At 37.5% G+C, this 17,687-nt stretch overlaps 1 protein-coding gene across 19 annotated transcripts in view; it reads right to left on the bottom strand.

Moving 5' to 3' along the window:
- The window catches only part of SOX6 (SRY-box transcription factor 6), a 640,888-nt gene that overhangs the window by 38,326 nt on the left and 584,875 nt on the right, over window positions 1-17,687 (bottom strand). For all 19 annotated transcript variants that reach the window (XM_057553078.1, XM_057553079.1, XM_057553081.1 and 16 more), the window contains one exon: window positions 6,198-6,306. In XM_057553078.1, the coding sequence (XP_057409061.1) occupies window positions 6,198-6,306 (109 nt within the window). The remainder of the gene's footprint in view (window positions 1-6,197; window positions 6,307-17,687) is intronic.

The following is a 17,687-nucleotide window of genomic DNA, read 5'->3' as shown; positions in this document are numbered from 1 at the left end:
GATTTCAATTGTACAGCAGTAAGATAAGAGTTTAAAAACCAGAAATCATCTACACCAACTTCCTCACCTACAGCTGAGAAAATTCAGGGAAAGAAATTGACTTGCTTAGGGTAGAACAACTAGAATTTAAGTTTCCTAACCCTTGAGGAAATATCTGAAGGGGTGTCACGTGGAGAAATGGTAAGCTTTATCTTGTTGGAATCCAAAAGTCAGACTAGAACCAATGAGTAGAAGTTATAAGGAAGCAAAGACAAATAACAAAGAATTAAAAATTAGAACCGGAATGAGCTTCTCAGGAAGTAGTCAGTTTTCTGTCATGAGACTATTAGAGGCATTCGAACCGAAATGAGATGACTACTTGTCAGGGATATAAAAAGGGACTTCTTGGATGGAATTGTAAATTTGATTACATGTCTCTCCTTTATTCCAATTCTGCGAATCTAAATGTTGTGATGTGAAGCACTGTATTCTGGTGGGCTTGAACAAATAATGACCTTTACATTCCAAAGTGTAAGCAGATGTAGCCTTTAAATCCCTCCCCAGATTATACTACAGCTTGCCTCTGCTGCCTTGAATGAGCCGTGTATCACCAAGTCAATCTTCCTTTTCTACCAGGAGTAAGGATCCAGGGAGGGGAAAGGAAATGCGAAAAGCTTCAAAGATTTCCCAGAGTATGGATCAAAGGGTAAGCAGGATTTTTAGGAGAAGACATTCACATTAAGTGGTGCATTTTTTAAGGAAAAAGAGGAAAAGTTACAGTCCCTGTTATTTGTCTATAAACAGAGAGCTTAAGTTGACAATAATAAAGCTATCCTAAGATTTAAAACTTAGAAGCAATCAGAAGTTCACAAAAAAAATGAAGCTTTCAGAAGGGTTAAGGCCATCTTGGCTGGGATCCAATTCACAAATTCAGTACAAATCTATAAAACCTTTCTAAGCAAATCTGAGAACCTGAGAGCAACAGTTCTAAAAGGGGTTATTCTTGGTGCACATATCCATTTCCATTCAAAGCAATGCAAGTTTTTAATACATGGAGGACAGCACATCATTACAGTTCCAACCCAGGGTCCAAAAGCCTGCCTAATGGTAATCACTTTCAGAGCTCATCCCTTTTAGAGCTCATATTCCACTATGCTCCACGTCAAAATGAGGTGTGAAAAAACAAAACAAAAAAAAATGAGGTGTTGCCTCCCTCTGACGCTGGGACACAATAATTGAATTTGAGAATTAAAAGAGGTGTTAGAAGAATGTCTTCTTACCCAAACTATTCTGAAAAACAGAAAAAAAGAAAGTGTCCCTTTAGAGGCCCCAGGTGTGTGAGAGAGAAGAAACAGGATGGAGAGAATATAAAAAATAAGGCAGGCTACAACTATTGTTGCTAGGGGGAAGAGAAGAAGAAGGGGGCGGGGGTCCATCTGTGAAAGGTAATTGGGAAATGCTACTGGAGAGAGCTTCTCATTAATAAAAAGAAAAGATCATTCTCATTAATAAAAAGAAAAGATCAAAGACTTGAAAATTCTATTCAGCAAATGGTACAAATATACTCTCAATGGTATTGGTCTCCTCTTTTATTTCTCTGAAGAAAAAAACCAAGTGAAAGCTATTGTGGACAGATCACCTTTCTTGTAAGAAACACACTCTATGTTTCATGAAGACCCTAATAACAATCTTGCATTTGGAGGGGACCCTAGAGATAATGGAATCCAACATACCTCTTTTAAAAGATAAAGTTAAGCCCAGGGGCACTCGTCACTTATTTGCCTTCATTTAGCAAAGGAACTTTAATCCAAATTTCCCAATAACCAGACCAGAGCCCTTTCTACTATACTTTGCAACCCTGAAATTAGGAGGGTTGGGATAAGAATTGCACTCTTGCCTAAGCAGAACAAGGAGAGGGGAAACGCCATACGAAAAGTCCATAAAAAGTTAAACATCTGTTCGTCATTCTTAATACATGGTGACAGACTCAATTAATTGAGTCCTCTCTTCCTCACATGCCCTACATAGGAGCTAACAACTTTTGTGCGCTCAATACATATAAAGCCAACAAATGCTCCAAAGCATAACAAGACCTTAAACATGTTTCCTAAGCCCCCAGCACCAATGAATTTGTAGTTTTATAAATATCATGGTGAACAAGAAATGCTGTCTTGTCATATTCAAGCCAAATAACAGCTGGACTTTAAAAATAAAATTTTGAAGACATTTGCCTTTTATATTTTTAATTTCTGTTTTCCTGGCTTACGGTTTTGTCATTTGATTTTGATGAGTGGTTAATACACACGCACAGCTGCCTCTTTTGGTGACCTTTCCCTTGCTGCTTCCATGTTCAAAGCTACGAAGCAGGTCTACAAGTTGCTTACTAAGTGATATTGGCATTTTCGCAACTGGCAGCAGACATTTTCCTGGAAAGCCAGGCTTACTTTAGTCACTTCAGAAGCCACACAGGAGAATGGGGTGCAAGGAGAAGAAGGGCATAGCCCCTTAAAGCTGCCATTATGCATTATTCACAATAGCCAAGACACAGAAAACAACCTAAGTATACATCAGCAGAAGAATGGATAAAGAGACTGTTTTATATATACATATATATAAATTCATGTGATAAATGATATTATGTATTACATATATTACATAATATGTTATATAGCTATATATACATATTTTGAATGTGATAAAAATATTCTTCATCCATAAAAAGGAAGAAGGAAACCCTGCCATTTGCAACAACGTGGATGACCTTGAAGGCATTACGCTAAGTGAAGTCAGACAGAGAAAGACAAATACTATATGATCTCACACATATGCGGAATCTAAAAAGCCTGAAGTCATAGAAACAGAGAGTAAAATGGTGGTTTCCAGGACCAGACGGTGGGGGAAATGGGGACATGTCCGTCAAAGAGAACAAACTTCCAGTTATAAAGATGAATAAGCTCTGGGGATCTAATATACAGCAGGGTGACTATAGTTAAAAATATTGTCTTATATACTTGAAAGTTGTTAACAGAGTAGTTTTTAAATTTTCTCACCAGAAAAAGGTAATCTGTGAGGTGCAGAGGTGTTAACTAACCTTATTGTGGTAATCATTTCCCAATATATACGTGTATCAAATCATCACATTGTACACCTTAAATCTGCACCAATGTTATATGTCAATTATATGTCAATAAAGCTGGAAAAATATTTTAACTGGTCCAAAGCCAGAGGAAACATGGAGATGATCATGTGTGGACTAAGAAGGGATGACATCCTGGGTGAGAGCTACAAAACTTACCTGCCAATGGAGCTTACCTAAGTAGCTTTCGCTCTGAACCTCTGTGGGGAACAAAGAAGTCTTGATCTTCTTAGTACTTTTCTCAGTGATAATTATATCTCTCATGTATCTATGTATGCATTACCCTTTGAATCTTCTGTGTTTCTTCACTAGACTTTAAGTTCCAAGAGGTCAGGAACATATTTGTTTTGCTTCCTTTGGTTTATCCAGTGTCTAGTTCAGGGACTGGCACACAGAACAGGCACTCAAGAAATGTTTGTCTGTTTGTTTGTTTGTTTGTTTGTTTTTAGACCAAGACTGACTGAAGGAGTGAATAAATTTTTTAGGTATTCTTTCACTTCATTTCCTTCTTACTCTTCCTCTTAAGGGAAATACGGAGGAGCAAAGTGGAGGAAGTATTATGTGTACCTGTTATCTGCTCTGACTTTAATATGAACTGCAACTCCAGCAGGCTTTGCAATCAGCTTACGCTTGAACAGATGCCAGGAAATATCCTGAAGTCAGCAGAGGCTGCTACGCATCCCAGCAATCCTCACAAAGCCACTGCCCTTCTGTCGGTTTTAGAGCAGGTAACTTGACTCCATTCATGAACTCACAGTCCCCCAAAAGCACACGAGGTCTCAATGGCAACTCTGGGCAAGCTTCTGAAGGGAGGTTTTCACACGCTCCTTAAGCTCCTGGGCCACTACAGCCCTTCTACTATTACACTCATCAGGCATTGCTGCTATGTGTGACAGAGTAACACGAGAGCTGGGGCATGGCATGACTTGCTATATTTAGGGGAGAGGAAATGGGCCATACTGAGGAAGGCCACAAGGAGTTTGTTCAGAAAAACGAAGGCACCACTTCTGTATCTGTATATACAGGGGGTGCAGGAGAGCACAGTGCTTAACGGCTTGGGTTCTGGAGCCAGGCTGCCTGGGATCAACTCTCAGCTCTACCCTCACTAGCTATGTGACCTGAGGCAAGTGACTTAACTCTTCTCAGCCTTTATTTTCTCATCCGTAAAATGGAAAAAAAAATTACCTTCTTTACAGAGTTGTATATGATTTAAATGAGAAAACATGTGTTAAAAGCTTAGCATATTCTCTGGCATATAAATGCTTGATAAATGTTTGCCTAAAAAAAGCAAAGTAACTAGGAAATTGGTTTGAATCCAGACAATCTGGATACTGAATGGAAGTTCCACAGATTTTTTTCTATACAGTATGTTTCTCTACAGTTAAGCTTTTCACTTTTTCTTTTTATAATGCTTAATAACTCTGACCATGATTTTTAACTTACCAAGCACATGATATCAACTAGATTATTAGTATTACTGAGAGGCAAATGACTTTATACCTATTGTACAGTTAAGAAGTAAGTGAAGAAAGCTGAATGACAGATTAAGAAAACTCTGTTAGAACAAGGATAAGGGCAATGGAACTCTGTAACTCCTAGTCTACGGAAAAATTAACAGACTGAATACTCCAAAGTGATGAAAAGTATTACTTCACGGTGTCTGGTCAAAGGTTTAGGTACTCTGTAGTACCGTCTTCCACCAAAACTGAGACGTGCCACACCTGAACAACGAGCTCCCCAGACCACAGAGCCGCAGTCCTCACCAGGGGAAAACCACGCACTTCTAAGTGCCTATAGAAATGTCAGTGTCACCGTGCTCTCAGTACACCTTCTTCATGGAAGACAGTGAGTATATTTCTCGTTCAGAGTCCTCTTTATTCCTCCTTTCCTGCTCCTGTTCCTCTTCCTCTTCCCTTCGCTTCCCTTCCTTCCCCACTCCCCTCACACATGCACATAGCAATCAGAGTTTATTTTAACACCTTGTCCCCAGGACTATCATTAAGCATTAGTCTCTCCCACTGGCATGAAAAACCTGCCTTCTGAAAACTCTCTGAAGTACTTCCTAATGGCTGATGCTACCCATCTATTAGTGCTCATGCCAGGGATTTCTGAACTGCCTCGGATGGCCCCAAGCTATCACTAGAAGCCATGCTCAGTTCAGATGCTGCTATTAAATGTCTTCATGTGTTTTCAAGGGATTAGGGTCCTGGAAGGAATCCTGCCAGTAAAAGGGATAATAGTAAGATTTTTCCCCTCAAGCTAAAGGACTTTAGCTGGGACCCGAGATGGATGAAGTATTGTGTTACTCTAAAGAGAACAAATTAATCTTCCCTGACTGGTGGGAGGGATTCTGACACAGCAACAGCTAACGGGAAAACCAGTCCCTACTCTGGGATGACACAGTAAATAACCAGGCGACGCTACTACTAAAGTGCTGATCTAACTCATAGATTGTACCCAGCCTCTGGGGAGCAATCTCTGCTGTTTTGCTGCTTGTGCATTTAAAACAAACAGAAAAGGAAGAGGAGCGGACAGGCATTGATAGTGCTGTGGGTAAACACATTGAGAGTAAAGCTAGTCTTTTCCATCCAGACTTTCAAAAGACTTTATAACGGTTAGTACCCAGACACAGGCTGGGCCTTGCCCAAGCAATTATTAATTTTATGCTAGATCTGCTTCAAACTATAATTTAGTTTCCAAAATGGTTTGATTACACCTGGGAATCACTTGATTTGGGGGTAAAAAATCCTCCTTTGTATGTTCGTCCTTTTTTTTTTTTTATAAGAATGTCGTGAGGTGGATGAAACACAGAATTCTGTTGTTCATGGAAATGTAGAGGGTTCTTTTATTTTAAAACTTTAAAATGGCACCTTGAAGTATCTGGATTGCTATGTGTTCAGTAACATACAATCTAGCTGAATTTCAAAGTCCTCAACTATAACATATAATGAAGCCTAACATTTCTTCTGATTTGCCAAGAAAATTGATCTGGTGACTCCCAAGAAAGACCATGAAGATCCTACATCTACCTCAGGCATACCTCTAGAAACACACAGAGCAGCAGAACAGAAAAGCCACTCACCCTCTGCATCTTCTGGCCGAGTAAGATCGATGACACCTGGGCCCAGCTTTCCATCTTCACTTGACTTTCCTGTTAACTGGGGCCCCAAATTTTCAAAGCGTGTTCTTTCCTAGAGGAAAGAATAATCAGAGACTTATACTAGCTTCCAAAGCAGCCACTTTTTCCTTCCAGTTTCTATCTTTCTTAATGGACAAAACTTTGATTTACAAACATCATTTCTGACCAACTTGAGCTCAGAAAACTTTTCAGGAAGATTCCACTAAAGCCTGTTTATGGCACTGACAGTGTTGACAGCACCTAAACCATAGTACCTATAAGGAAAGGAAATCTGTGGCAGGTAACCTGCCAGGGCTGTACTGCACATCTCTCTGTTGGATTTGCTCCAGTATTCTAAAAGGAATGCAAATGAAAGGTGTGAGTCAAAACTGCAAAATTTGAAAGATCGGTTTCCATTAAAATATACTGTTATTCAATGGGAGAGGAATTTTCTTTTTTAGAGATCATAGTTTGCATTGGTACTCCTGGAAAAATACGAATCAGAATTTTAGACAAGAAGATTTCAAAAACAAATATTTCAAAGCAGGCAGACTAGATGATGGCATTAATACTATTATTTTGCTGAGGAGTTCGAACTGTAACTTCCTGGTAAGTGAAAAGGAGAACATTACTCCTAGCCAGGCCTTGAGTCAGGAAAGTTAAACACTCTTGCCATTATAGTAGGGAAACACAAAGATGTTTTAATTGTTAACCTGTTCTTCTAGGATCAGGAGTCTGAAACATCACAGTGAACTCTCCTCCTGTAGCTCTCTGGATCAGTAGCAGAGGGCTCATTGATCATAATTAACATGGTGCTCCTGTCTGCAGAAACACAGCACGTGTCCCCTTCTCTCCTCCTTGCTACTCTCCAGACTCAAACTTGGCTTTGTGTTGTGCTTATGAATGAATGAAACCTTGTTGTTCATTACTATGAAACAATATTAAATGTCATGTCAGCTTGAATTTACAGACATGAAATAGCAGCTTCCAGCTCCGGGAATGGTTTCTGCATGTTATACTTAATGCATTATGCAGCAGTAGAGTGCTGATTGCTGTTCAGTCTATTGTTCAATGACCTAGTTCTGTACTAGGCATGTTCGGCATTAGACGGAAACACTCTGAGTGTTCTCTTCTGTAAGATGTTTAGAAACTTGGAAATATTCTTAAAGAGCAAACCTACAATTACTTGATAGAGGCTGTGTCTCATTTGTACAGTCTCACTACATTCGTGCTTTCTAATATGATTATTTTTGAATATCATTATATTTCTATAATTAATTCCCATCAGTCAAATTGTGCAGGAAGTCTTCCAGTTCCCCTTCATCATGGAATATGTTGAAATCTGTGTTGGAAGAAAACACAGTATAAACCTTGCTTTAATCTAGCAACATTTCTATGAAAGACTGCAACAAAATTATAATCATGAATTTCCCCAACTGGGTAATACTAACTAGCTACAATAGCAGTATGTGGGGAAACCTCTGAAACACCACACTTATAAAAAACAGAGTGAAAATAAAAAGCAAATTAGGTATGGTTCCCCAATATCTTCTTATGTGACACTGCCGCTGCACAAGAACAAATTAACCCAGATGCAGGCCACAACAAAGAGCAACCACAAGCCAGACGAGAGTTTCACACATTGTAGGGGGGAGGACAGCTGTTTTTAATCAGCCAATTTCTATTTTTGAGTAGCACTTTTGGTTGTCATGATGTAAAGAAAAAGAATTAAAGTGAAAATAAGCAGTACCAGGGAAAGCAAAATATTCAACCTTTGTTTTATCACATTGTTTCGCATTTCAAATATTTGCATGTGAATGCTTTCCCTATGTTAAATGCAGAAGGAGTTTTGATGTGACACCTGCAATCTTCTTGGAAGAACAACCTTTATCTGTATTTTCATGGGGGGAAAAACAACTTTCTCTGAAAATCAACAGACTGTGCTACCTATCAATATGCATATTTCAAGTATCTTTCTAGTCATTCATTCTCTTTGATTTTACCGGAAAATATTCTCAGTAAAAAAAAAAAATAAAGTTCCTGAAAGAATATCAATATTTTGACAAGGAAGGAGAAGAGGGAAAATTACATGCCATGGTTTGTAAAATCCTAAGACAACAAAGCTTACATGATGATAATATCTTTTCTTTTATAAAAAGTGAAGTGCACTCACAATTCAGTAGTATCAGCTTGTTTTTAATCATAACAAAAAACATTCAGAACATTCAACAACACATTCACAGTGTCTTTGAAGTCATACATTTTTCTGACTTCATTGAAAAAAAAAATTATTCTGCAGAGATACTTTCCTTATAAAATATCAATATTTTGACAGAGTAGAAGTCGAGGAAGAATATCCCATGAAACACTAGTTAAATAGGCAGAAAATAAATCAATGATAAAAATTGTTTTGGGCAGTGGGCTGCATTTTATATTTGGTAATATTAAGCACTTGTGTTTGAGATTAAAGAAGGACCCTGCAAAGCCATGCCCTTTCATATAAATTTCTACCTAGTCTCCCAGAAGATTTCCTTCTTTTCTTCAAAGAATAGCTCAGAATATTTATTTGCCAGCCACATAACCATAAGATAAGAGGGTCTGATGTCTACAAGTTAGCTCTGGGCAGCTGAGCTAAGCAAAGATTTTACCAGTGAGGTTGAATATGAGCCTAGTAAATACAGAATGTGGACAGAGGCACAGAGAGAAGTTCAAAGATACTTTAGTTCCAAGAGGCCCTCAACTTCTGGCCATTAAGTGCCAATGGGTATGCCCCGATATGGAAAACATAGGCAGTGGGTGGCAAGCTCTTAACTACAAGTTTTCCATGCACTTGAACTAGCTCTCGCAAATTACATAGCTCGCAAGTAGGTATTTTGGAGATATAAACAAAACACCTCAATGCTAATTTTAATCTCAACCCCTCCAGGCAGGAAAACTTCCCAGTCTTCATGATGACAGTGAAATGTGCGTTTTACATGCAGTGATGTGATCAGACACTTACTTATGCACTGTCAGTCACAAACATGCAGGCAACATAAAAGTTATTGAAAAAAATTAAAGTCAGCTCTGCTGTGTTGTAGGACTGTTGGCTCTCTAAGTGCTTTGAAATTATGATGTATGAGGTAGATGTTGCATATTAAATAAAGATATTTAAATGATAAAGCCCCCTTTAGTGAGAGCTGATGAATGTTAAATGTTACAAGCCACAAGACGGTAGCATTCATCATCTTCACATATTATCAGAGTCAATGACGGGGCAGCCTCACTGGTGACAGATAGACTGCTGCATTATTATCCCTTATTTCCAGTGTCACTGAACAAACCATTCAACTCCTCAGGCATTATTTTTAACTTTGCATTAAATTAGCAACTTTTCCCTCCCTACCATGGCAAGATTGATCATTTCTGTATTTGCATCGGTGGAGAGAGAGAATGAATTTGGGATAACTAAAAAAACAGAGGTTTATTTTCATCTAGGAAAAAAAATCAACTCCCTCTTACTGGCAACAAATGTAAAATTGTGATATGGGGAAAGAACAGCAATGAAACAGTAAGCACACAATAATGGCTTTTCTTTGCACTTAGATAAAAGCTGAATTTTTGATGTGCACAGTATATTTTAATAAAATTTTATATACTATGTTTTATACACTTACTGGCTATTCCATAATAATGTGTGTGCTAACAGTAAAATTGCCCTTAAATTTATGTGTGTTATTTATATGTTCCCACGTAACAATGCTTTTTGTTGTAAAAAAATATTCTGTTTATTAATGTAACTTTACAACCACTGCATCCAAGATCCGTGGTAAATTAATGACATTTTTATTATTTTATAGTGTCATTAAATTTTTACTGATCACTCCATCAAACAGAGGCAGTAAAGGCCATAATGTAAACTGGGACACTTAGAGCAGGCAGCAGGAAGACATTCCATATAGTCTGAAGAAAACTGCTAGCAATAAATGATATTTATACCATCTTTAAGCATGTGAGAATACTTGGATAAGTTTGGCAAAACTGTTTCAGTAGTAGAGTGGATTGTGTACTTAAATAACAGTTTGCTTGCCAGTGAGACAAGCCTTTTTTCAAACCACATGTGAGATGACTGATTACAGCCATCTCCTGAAAACCAACACATGAAAGGTAATGATGCACTGGGCACGCTCCCTCTGGATTTCCAAGACTGACCAACCTATACCACACCTCAAATGATTTCAACATGGTCCTGTTTTCCACAAACTGAAGTGGAAAATTGTACATGCTGAGAGAGGCTTTTTGTTTGTTGCCTTACAAACAAATATATTTCATTTGACAGGCAGACATGGCTGGACAATGATGTGATGCATTTTATTCCAGTGGTCTAAATGAGAGGTACTTTACCAATCTGTATTCATAGGTCTTTTCCAAAGAATGTCTGAATATGAGGTCATCCATAGCAACCACAGAACACACACCTAAGAGGCCATTACTTATATTTCAGTTAAAATGGGTAAAAAAAAATCTCATGTTACTTTTACATGTAAGTTCCATTATAATTAGTATACTCTACACTAGCTCTCAAATATTCTGTTCATAGAATATTAGTATATATATTTTATACAAATATTTTATAATATTTTCTACAAATACATACATATTGTATATATCATACTTCTATTTGCTATACAGAAGATAGAAAATAGAAAATTCTATGCTCATTTAATCACAAATTTAGAACCACCTATCTCCTACATGGGGATTTTGGTATGAATATTTTTTGAGTAAATAAGAATTTTGCTGTTATGTCCTAAAATACTTATTTAAATACTAAAGAATCTTTAAAACCATTCAAATTTGTAATAATAAGGAATTCTGCAGGGAAAATTAATACTACAGTGCTACCAATCATGTTTCTGTGTATTCCTGAAGCAGTTTTCTAAGAGAAATAACAAATATATGCATTATGAATAGAAATTCTCTAAGGCCACCACAATATTCTGAGATACTACCTACCCTTAAAGTTTCCGCTATGTCTGAGTTGTTGAATACTACCCAAAAGAAGGTTTGCCCTTTCATCCCGGCTCCAAGCTTTAGTGTCTTTCCAATCCTGGAAAACTCTTTCTCAAAAGTAAAGACTTCCCTGCAAAAGCAGCTTTCGCCTTACACAACTCCCCTTCCCATCCTCTGTTTACATCAATACCAACTGGTCGGTACTATTTGTCTCAGTGCTTTCCTTGCCCCTCTGTGCCCACTTAATCTTCCAAGCTTGCTGATTTTTCTTCTGCAGAGCCTCTTGCACTGGTCCTTCCCCTCCATGTCCTCCCTCGTCACCGACCCCAGCACAGGCCCTCACACCTGCACTCCTACATTACTGCCGCACCTCCTCTCTGGTCTGTCTGAACCTTGACACTGACCCCCCCACCTGCTCTCACTCCTCACAGGGTTCCACTTCATGGCTCTGATTTAAAACCTTCCATGGTTTCCTATTTTCTATTGCATTTTATCCAAACTCCTCTACTTGGAGGAGTTTCAAGGTCCTTTATACACTATTCCCCACACGTCTTTTGAAACTCAATTTCCTACAACTCTCCCATCATACATCTTCTGCTCAGGTATAATAATACCATGATAAGGCCTGCTTCCTCTTCCCCATGCCCACTAGAATGATGCTTCCTTCTCTCTTCTTCCTTGCCAAGTTCTATTCATATTGAAAAGTCCAAGTTGTCCATTACCTCTATAACCTCTCTGATCTACTTTCTGATATGCAAAAATTCCTAACCTTCCGTATATAATTAGTCCCTAGTTACATACTATTATTAAAGAATTGAGCTTTGCTTCACGTGCACCTCCAACTCTCCCCTAACAACATCAAAAGATTTTTCAAGCCAGGGATTGTGTCTTGCACCTTTTCTATATATCTTACGTAGCATTTACTGTTAGTGTCCATAAATACTTTCAGGTTTTTACAAGCCCACATAATTGATTAATCTACATAAATCAAAACACTCTGTACAAGTGTGTCCAAAAGGAACAAGAACTACCAATTTTATAATTGGTATAAAACTATAATTGGTATAAAACTAACAATTTTATAATATTTCAAGTTTGTGAAAAAGATTTTAGATTCAACACTCCACACTGTATCGATGATGTCTCTTTGGGCAATAATCATCAAAACAAGGAAATCTGGAAAAATACCATAAATATTTTGCAAAAGAGGGAAGTGAGCCATTTTAGAAGAACACAATAGAATAATACAATTTAATTATATAACAATATGAAAAAGAGGTTTTTGAGTCTGACTTGGAATTTCTGCAGCTTAACACCTGCATCTTTGCAAAGTCTTTGCAAAACACAGGCAAAAGAAGACAATACCCACCACAAATGCTTGGCTTAAAAAGCAGTACACATTTAAAAATAAAAAGTTTTTTGTTTGTTTTTTTTATAATCAGACTTACAGAGATGTTTTTTGTTTTTTATTTTTAATTTTTATTTATTTATTTATTTATTTATTTATTTATTTATTTATTTATTTATTTATTTATGGCTGTGTTGGGTCTTCGTTTCTGTGCGAGGGCTTTCTCTAGTTGTGGCAAGCGGGGGCCACTCTTCATTGTGGTGCGCGGGTCTCTCACCATCGTGGGCTCTCTTGTTGCGGAGCACGGGCTCCAGACGCGCAGGCTCAGTAATTGTGGCTCACGGGCCTAGTTACTCCGCGGCATGTGGGATCTTCCCAGACCAGGGCTCGAACCCGTGTCCCCTGAATTGGCAGGCAGATTCTCAACCACCGCACCACCAGGGAAGCCCCCTGTTTGTTTATTTTTAAACAGGACAATGCTAAGTATAATGTTGAGAGAGAGTCTGTACCTTACTCTGAAAGACTTGCTCTAATTCCTGGCTCTGGGTATATCTTGCCATGATGTGATTCTCAAGAAATAGTACTTAAGCACACGTTATTTACTTTCTATTGACTTAACAAGCTATCACTTTATTAGTCTTTATTTTACATCCTTTATTATAAATTTAGTAATTTAATGAAGGATCGAAAATGTAAGCTTTACACTGGAAAGTAACCACAAATACTTTTAAAAAGGTGATTCTTTTTATGGAAGGAGTTACTTTGGAGGCACTGGGATTTACTTTCATAATGATATTTTGATGGTCCCAGAGTCAGTCATCACGATAAAAAAGACTCTGGCTGTGAGAAATGAGGTAATGAACCCCATTGTTAAATACCATTTTGTCAGCTAAAGCTATTAATTTGTCTACCTTTTAATATGCACTTAACACCAAAACTGTGCTAGGACTCATGAATCATTCCTAAGTCCTAAGTTTTCCAACTGTGTTTGCTTCTGTAGCACAAATACATGTATTGGAGTAGAAGTAGGAAAGGGTGTCATTTACTGATCATATACTAGGTGCAAGGCTCTTTCCAATGAGTATTTCCCTTTAATTTTCACACCAATACTACAAGGAAAAATATTACTATTGCTGTCAGTTTTACAAGAGAATAGGTGAGGCTCAAAAAGGATTTTTTATATTTTAAGTCACTTAACCAAAATTTAGATAGATATTTTGGCTGAGGTGAATTTAGAATAATAACTCTACAACTTAATTACTATGTGATCTCTCTGAGCCTGTTTCCTCATTTGTAAAATGGAATAGAAAATGCTCATGCTGCAGGGTTGAGAAGATTAAATAAGAGATTATATATGTGAGTGCTGTGCAAAAATAAAGCAGCTCATAAAATATCCACTTCTGTTAAAGATATTATTTAGCACTTGCTAAATATTTCAAAGTTAAACACTAATGAAGATGGTGTCCTGATCTAAAGGCCAATATCCATTCTCCTGTGTCAACAACACAACTATATAACCAAATATGCTTTCCTTTTTGTCTTGGCTTCAAAGCATCTTAGAACTAAATTTAAATCTTAGCCTTAGTAATTATGTAGTACCTGGATCTTGTTTTCCTCTACTTATAAGCCTTCAAATGCTCCCCATCATCCACATGAGGAGAACCAAACTTCTCTGTGCAGCTTGTGTAACCTTATAGGATCTGGCTCCTTCTCTCCTCATCAGCTTTACGTCTTGCTCATTCTGGTTTATTATCTCTATTCCAAGAAGATAAGAGTTTCTTGGAGTTTCCTGAACAAGCTACGATATTTTATGCCCTTGTATATTTGCATACACCATTCCCTCTTCTAGAATGCGCTTCCTTTACTGATGACATTATAATTAGCCCGTTCTAGGCCTAATTAAAGCATTTCTTCTGGACAAAATCCTTTGTTGACTGCCCTCCACCAGCTCCCCTGTTTTGTTCCATTACCACACCATGTTTATAGAAAAATGCATTAAAATTATTGGTTTATGTATCTATTTACATGTCTCCCCAACTTACTCTCTAAGGTGTGGTGTCCATGTCTTAACAACCGTATCGTCAGTGCTTCTCATGATGTTGGCACGTACTAGGCACTTTGGTTGCTAAATCCTGATAATGCTGTTAACAATATTTCCTTCTCTTTTTTCATTTTAATTTTACTTTAAAATTAAATTAATTTTCAGATCTTTTTTGAAAACACTGAGATACAGATGATTAAAAGGTAGATAAATACAAAGGAAGATATGTAAATTGGCTGAACCATAGAGTGATCTCTTGGTCAGGGTTGGTTTAGTGCTGAAATATAGGAATTCTGCCTAGCTATTACTATTCAAAAGGGCTCTGCAAAACTACTCCCTAAAATGTCAACCACAACTATTTCCAAATATTCTTCTTACACACTCTTACATTGCTGAGCAATCCATCATTAGCAATTTATTCTTGGAATTAATTCATAATGTCAATACTTTATGAGAATACAATAGAATAAACTGTTAAACAAAATCATATTAATTTCAGTTTAATTCCTCTAGAGAAACAAGAATATCTCTAGGGAAGATAATCCAGATGAAACTACATGAACAGAGACATAAAGAATTTGATCAAGGGGGTTCTTTAGGTACTGTAATCCCAAAGAAAATAATTTCACAAGAGTCTGGGAATAACCAAGCTAAGCAAAGATAGCTGTTAAGCACTGAACTGTGTCCTCTTAAAATTAAAATTCATGTGTTGAAGCCCTAACCCCTCATACCTCAGAATGTGATTGTGTTTGAAGATAGGGTCTTTAAAGAGGTAGTTAAATTCAAAGGAGGTTACTGTAGCTTTGTAGTATAGTCTGAAGTCAGGGAGCCTGATTCCTCCAGCTCCGTTCTTCTTTCTCAAGATTTCTTTCGCTATTCAGGGTCTTTTGTGTTTCCACACAAAATGTAAAATTTTTTGTTCTAATTCTGTGAAAAATTGCCCTTGGTAATTTGATAGGGATTGCACCGAATCTGTAGATTGCTTTGGGTAGCATAGTCATTTTCACAATATTGATTCTTCCAATCCGAGAACATGGTATATCTCTCCATCTGTTTGTATCATCTTTGATTTCTTTCATCAGTATCTTATAGTTTTCTGAGTACAGGTCTTTTGCCTCCTTACGTAGGTTTATTCCTAGGTATTTTATTCTTTTTGATGCGTTGGTAAATGGGATTGTTTCCTTAATCTCTCTGATCTTTCGTTGTTAGTGTATAGGAATGCAAGAGATTTGTGTATTAATTTTGTATCCTGCAACTTTACCAAATTCATTGATGAACTCTAGTAGTTTTCTGGTAGCATCTTTAGGATTTTCTATGTATAGCAACCTAAATGTCCATCAACAGAGGAATGGATAAAGAAGATGTGGTACATATATACAATGGAATATTATTCAGCTATAAAAAGGAATGAAACAGTGCCATTTGCAGAGATGTGGGTGTACCTAGAGATTGTCATACAGAGTGAGGTAAGTCAGAAAGAGAAAAAGAAATATTGCATAATATTGCTTATATGTGGAATCTAGAAAAATGGTACAGATGAACTTACTTGCAAAGCAGAAATAGAGTCACAGATGTAGAGAACAAATTTATGGTTACCAAGGGGGGAAGGGGGGATTGGGATGAATGGGGGGATTGGGATTGACATATATACACTACTATGTATAAAATAGATAACTAATGAGAACCTACTGTATAGAACAGGGAACCCTACTCAATGCTCTGTGGTGACCTAAATGGGAAGGAAATCTAAAAAAGAGTGGATATATGTGTACGTATAACTGATTTACTTTGCTGTACAGCAGAAACTAACACAACATTGTAAAGCAACTATAAGCCAATAAAAATTAAAAAAATAAACTGTCAATAGAGCTAAGGCTGAAAAACTTTGGATTAGGAGAGCTTTTTTTTTTTTTTTAACTCATCCCATAGGTATATATTTGTGATCTTTCCATTATAACCCTCACAGTGGTACTTTTGAAAGTGACCTTTAAAAATTGTCTACAATATAGTTCAACATTTTCAATTCTGAATTCAAACCCACAGGAAAAATGAATAAACCTGTATTAAACAAAAATAAAATAAAATGAGGCCATTAGGGTGAGCCCTAATCCAATCTGACTAGTGTCTTTATAAAAGGTGTAGATTAGGACATACAGAAAGACATCAGAGCTGTGTGCTCACAGAGGGAAGACCATGTGAGGACACAGTGAGAAGGCGACCATCTGCAAGCAAAGGAGAGAGACCTCAGGAGAAACCAATTCTTCCAACACCTTGATCTTGGACCCTTAAACTCCAGAATTGTGAGAAAAAAAATATCTGTGGTTTAAGCCACACAGTCTGTGGTATTTTGTTATGGCAGCCCTAGCAAACTAATACAGTGGCAACTTCTGCCTCTTGTGTTATAAAAGGCTCTTGTCACTGGCCAAAAAATATCAAGTAATAAGGAAACAAATTTTAGACATGAGGTCCTACGAGCCTCAGAAACAATACTCTAGAAGCTTTTGCCATTAGTATCTAGTAGTGATTCTATCTATTAACAACTATAGCCAGCTAGCTAGCAAGCTAGGATTCTTCAAAAGAGAAAGTTTTCCCTTAAAGGGAGGAAAGACTTGTAAGGGCTAGGCCAAAGTTTTCAAAATTCCAGAAACTCATACTTGAGGCAAGATATAGAGACTGACACAGCTGTTCAGATCACCTCTCAGGAGGCTGATACATGCCACTGGACCACAAGTTCCTTGGGGGAGGGAAAGTGGCTCTTGATCCTCTCTACCTCCAGCTAGGACTGTATCCTATAAGCCCAGAAGAAGCATGCAGCACAAGCCTGCTGAAATGGACTAGTGTCTGCAGAACTTCTTGTGGATATGTTTTATGGAGCTTTCAAAAACATTCACAAATGATGTATGACAAGTGCCCCTCAGGATTTGAAGAGTACACCAAGCTAAGCAAGTTCTCTCTCCGCACCCCTGGCAAGGACAGTATTCTGTATATCTCCTGTAACATACACTTAGACTCTTGTCACTGATCATCAGATGATAAATGATAAAGTAGCATTAACTCTGAAGATATGAGACCC

Source organism: Balaenoptera acutorostrata, chromosome 9 (genome assembly GCF_949987535.1).
Source record: "Balaenoptera acutorostrata chromosome 9, mBalAcu1.1, whole genome shotgun sequence".
Lineage (NCBI taxonomy): Eukaryota > Metazoa > Chordata > Mammalia > Artiodactyla > Balaenopteridae > Balaenoptera > Balaenoptera acutorostrata.
The sequence above is the reverse complement of the archived record's forward strand: the minus strand, read 5'-3'. Positions and strand labels throughout refer to the sequence as shown.